The following is a 4179-nucleotide window of genomic DNA, read 5'->3' on the forward strand; positions in this document are numbered from 1 at the left end:
CGGAATGTTCTTCATGGCCTCCCTCAAGGGTTCATCACCTACATCATCAAGATTCTCATGTGCTCCTTGGGAGTCGTTAGATTCATCAAATTCCACATCATATATTTCTTCTACCAAACCGGTGGCATGGTTGAATACTCGATATGATTTGTACTTTGATGAGTAACCAACAAGAAAGCCAATATCACAACGTCTTTGAAACTTCCCTAGGTGTTGCCGCTTCTTATAGATGTAGCATTTGCAACCAAACACCCGGAAGAATGAGACATCCGGCTTCTTTCCATTGAGCAACTCATAAGGGGTCTTGCCAAGAAACTTTTGAAGAAAGAGATGGTTGGATGCATATCATGCGGTGTTAATAGCCTCCACCCACAAATCTTCACTTGTATTGTACTCATCAAGCATAGTTCTTGCAAGGGTGATCAATGTCCGGTTCTTTCTCTCTACTGCATCATTTTGTTGTGGAGTGTAAGTTGCGGAGACTTTATGCTTGATCCCAACTTCATCACAATAAAGCTCAATGTTTGTGTTGTCAAATTACTTCCCATTGTTACTTCTTATCTTCTTGATCTTCACATCAAACTCATTTTGTGCTCTCTTGGCAAACTTCTTGAATAATGCGGCCACTTCGGTCTTGTCATGAAGAAAGAATGTCCAAGTGTATCTTGATTAGTCATCAACAATCACAAGATAATAGAGGTTGCCTCCCAAATTCTTGTAAGTTGTAGGTCCAAAAAAGTCCATATGGAGAAGTTCTAGCACTCTTATTGTTGACATGTAAGCTTTGGTTAGATGAGTGTTGGCAACTTGCTTGCTGGCTTGACATGCACTACAAAGCTTATCATTCTCAAACTTCACATCCTTCAAACCTCTCACCAAATCATTCTTCATTAGCTTCTTGAGTGAGCTCATCCCAACATGTGCAAGTCTTCTATGCCATAGCCACCCAAGTGATGTTTTGGTGAATAGACATGTGTTCAAATTAGCATGATCGGAGGTGAAGTCCACTGGATATAAGTTATTGTATCTAAAACCTTAGAATATCACTTGATCATCTTCCTTCTTTGACACAACAACATCTTTCTCGGTGAATAAGCATTGAAAGCCAAGATCACACAATTGACCAACGGATAGCAAGTTGAAGCTCAAGGAAGCAACATATAGCACATTTGAAATGGAGTGATTATTTGATATTGCCACTTTGCCCAATCCTTTTACTTTACCCTTTTAGTTGTCACCAAATGTAATCCTTTCTTGATCATCTATATTCTCATCAAGTGAGGTGAACATACGAGGATCATCGGTCATATGTTGAGTGCAACCACTATCAATAACCCAATGGCTTCTACCGGTCTTATAGTTCACCTACACACATAAGAGATCAAGCTTGATTTTTAGGGACCCAAACTTGATGAGGACCCTTAACCTTCTCAACTAGTAACTTAGCAACCCAAATTTTCTTAGGCCTATTCTTGTTGGGTGGACCTAAGAACATGACTTCCATCTTTCCACTAGAAACCTTTCTAAGCATGTAGTGAGCATTGAAAGCAAAGGGTCTAGCATGCTTGGGCAAGGGTTGAGGTGGTGGAGTTTCACATTCATGAGCAAAATGACCTTCTTGTCCACACTCAAAGCATCTCTTTGGCTTGGGCTTCGGCTTGGATTGATATTGTTGTTTAGCCTTCATCTTCTTCTCTTGATTTGCCAAGTATCCAATACCACTCTTGTCCATCTTCATCACGGTGTTCATGAGTAATTCACTTTGAAGGTTATGGCCTCTTGTGAACTTGTGCAATCCGGTGGAGAGATGCTCCTTCTATTTCTTGAGTTGCTTGATTTTCTTCATTGAGCTTCTCATTCTCATTCTTGAGCTTGACATAGTCATCATTTTGATTTGCCACCACAACTTGCTTGCCTTTGCTACTAGAACCTTGCTCAATGCTCTCATCAATCAAATCATCACATGATGTGGCTATATCAATCTTAACAATGTTGTTAGTAGCATCATGTGGTTCAATGGATAAAAGCTCATGTGAAAGCACAAGGTTTTCATGATTAATCTTGAGATTGGTATACTCATCTTTTAGCAAGTTGTGTCTAGTGTTGAGCTCTTTGTGTATTCTCTCAAGTTTATCATATTTTTCTTTAAGCTCTTTTAGAGAGGTTTTGAGCTCCTTGACAGTGGATAACACAACTTTGTTCTCATCTCTAAGCTCAACACTAACTTTTTCGGCTATGTCATATTTTGCTAAGAGTGAGTCATTTTCAAGATTGAGCTTTTCATTTTTATCTCTTGTCTTCATGATAATTTTAGAATACTTGTTTAGCAATTTGACAAGTTCATCATAGGTGGGTGCTTCAAATTCATCATCACTATCACTACCATCACCACTTTCATTTCCACTACTCTCATCCTCACTTTGTACCTTCCGGTCACCTTTACCCATGAGGCATAGATGTGTAGAGGATGATGGCGATGGTGGTGGTGTAGATGGTGAAGACCCAATCACAATGGCGGCCACCTTCTCTTTTTCATCATCACTATCTTCACCGGATGAGCCACTTAATGTATCAAGATCCGTGAGCCAATCACCAACAATGTAAGCTTTGCCATTTTTCTTCTTATGGTACTCTTTCTTCTTGCCATCTCTCTTATTGTATGGCTTGTTCTTTTTCTTGTACTTGTCATCCTCATCACTTGAGTCATCTTTGTTGTCCTTGTACTTCTTCTTGTACTTGTCTTTCTTGGGCTTAGGACATTGATGAGCTAGATGACCAAGATCACCATAATTATAGCAATCCATTTCGGAGATGGGCTTCCTCTTGCTACTAGTGAAGAACTTCTTCTTTGAGTCAAACTTGACTCCACTCTTGTTTAGCCTTTTCATCATCTTGGTGGTCTTCTTCACCATGAGAGCAATGTTTGAGTCATCATCATCACTTGAGCTTGCAAGAATGACTTCATTGACTATTGCTTTTTCTTTCTTCTCTTGGCTAGCCTTGAATGCCAAATCTTTCTTTTTGTCGGAGGAAGACCCATCTTGAGGAGTGATGTGCATGTACATCTTATGAGCATTGATCTTTCCCAATATTTGAGTTGGAGTAGAGGTGGAAAGATCACCTTGGTGAAGCACCATGACAATATGCCCATACTTGTCAATGGGGAGGACACCCAAGATTCTTCTCACAACATCGGATGGTTGTATTTGTGTAAGTCCAAGCCCATTGACCTCCTCTACAAGCACATTCAATCGAGAATACATTTCATTAGCATTTTCATTAGTAAGCATCTCAAATGCATTAAGCTTTTTCATTACAAGATGATAGCATTCCTCACGCTCACTCTTGGTTCCCTCATGGAGCGCACAAATGTCCGTCCAAAGATCATGGGCGTCTTTGTTGTTCCGCACACGATTGAACACATCCTTGCAAATGCCTCTAAAAAGGGTGTTTTTGGCCTTTGCATTCCACTTCACATGGTTGGTCTCATCATCGGTGAGGTTTGTGTCATCCTTAGGTTGTGGGTAGCCTTGTGTGGCGGCTCTAAGCACTCCAACATCTATAGCCTCTAGGTACGCCTCCATACGAATTTTCCAATAAGGAAAGTCATCTCCATCGAACATGGAAGGTGGTCCATCCCCATGAGACATCTTGCTCTAGGCGGTTAATCCTAAATAAAGAGCACTAGGCTACGATACGAATTAAAAGGATCAAGATGCCTAAGAGGGGGTGAATTGGGCTTCTCTTAAAATTCTTTCGGAAATTAAACCCTACACTTAACCAATTTCACCCCTATGTGCCTAGAAGTGTTTCTAGATGATCTACCGGATAAAAGTTTAACACCCTAGGTTCCAATCCTACTCTAGCATGGCAATTCTATTAATGTAAAGACAAATATGAATTGCACAAAAGTAAATGCTCAAAGTAAGGAGAGGGAAAGGGACACGGCGATGTTTTGTCGAGGTATCGGAGAGTCGCCACTCCCCACTAGTCCTTGTTGGAGCACCCACGCAAGGATATAGCTCCCCCTTGATCCGCGCAAGGACCAAATGCTCTCTACGGGCTGATTCTTTGACGCTCCGTCACGGTGAATCACCCACAACCGCTCACAACATGAGTTGGGTCATCCACAAGCTCCACCGAATGATCACCAAGCTCTCAATCACCACCAAACCGTCT

General features: G+C 41.1%; 1 protein-coding gene across 1 annotated transcript; it reads right to left on the reverse strand.

The window, feature by feature from the left end:
* Positions 1 to 1769: 1769 nt before the first annotated feature.
* On the reverse strand, positions 1770 to 3650 carry LOC136480923 (spindle pole body component 110-like). The gene is made up of 2 exons (XM_066478346.1): positions 2910 to 3650; positions 1770 to 2750 (listed from the first exon to the last, which is right to left on the reverse strand). The coding sequence occupies exons 1-2, from the start codon at positions 3648 to 3650 to the stop codon at positions 1770 to 1772; spliced, it is 1722 nt and encodes a 573-aa protein (XP_066334443.1).
* Positions 3651 to 4179: the final 529 nt, after the last annotated feature.

Source organism: Miscanthus floridulus, chromosome 9, assembly GCF_019320115.1.
Source record: "Miscanthus floridulus cultivar M001 chromosome 9, ASM1932011v1, whole genome shotgun sequence".
Lineage (NCBI taxonomy): Eukaryota > Viridiplantae > Streptophyta > Magnoliopsida > Poales > Poaceae > Miscanthus > Miscanthus floridulus.

Coding starts and splice junctions, on each gene's coding strand:
- LOC136480923 (XM_066478346.1), bottom strand. CDS start 3,650: ATGTCTCATGGGGATGGACCACCTTCCATGTTCGATGGAGATGACTTT. Junction 2,751..2,909: donor ACTCAAACATTGCTCTCATG/GTGAAGAAGACC, acceptor CAATGTCCTAAG/CCCAAGAAAGACAAGTACAA.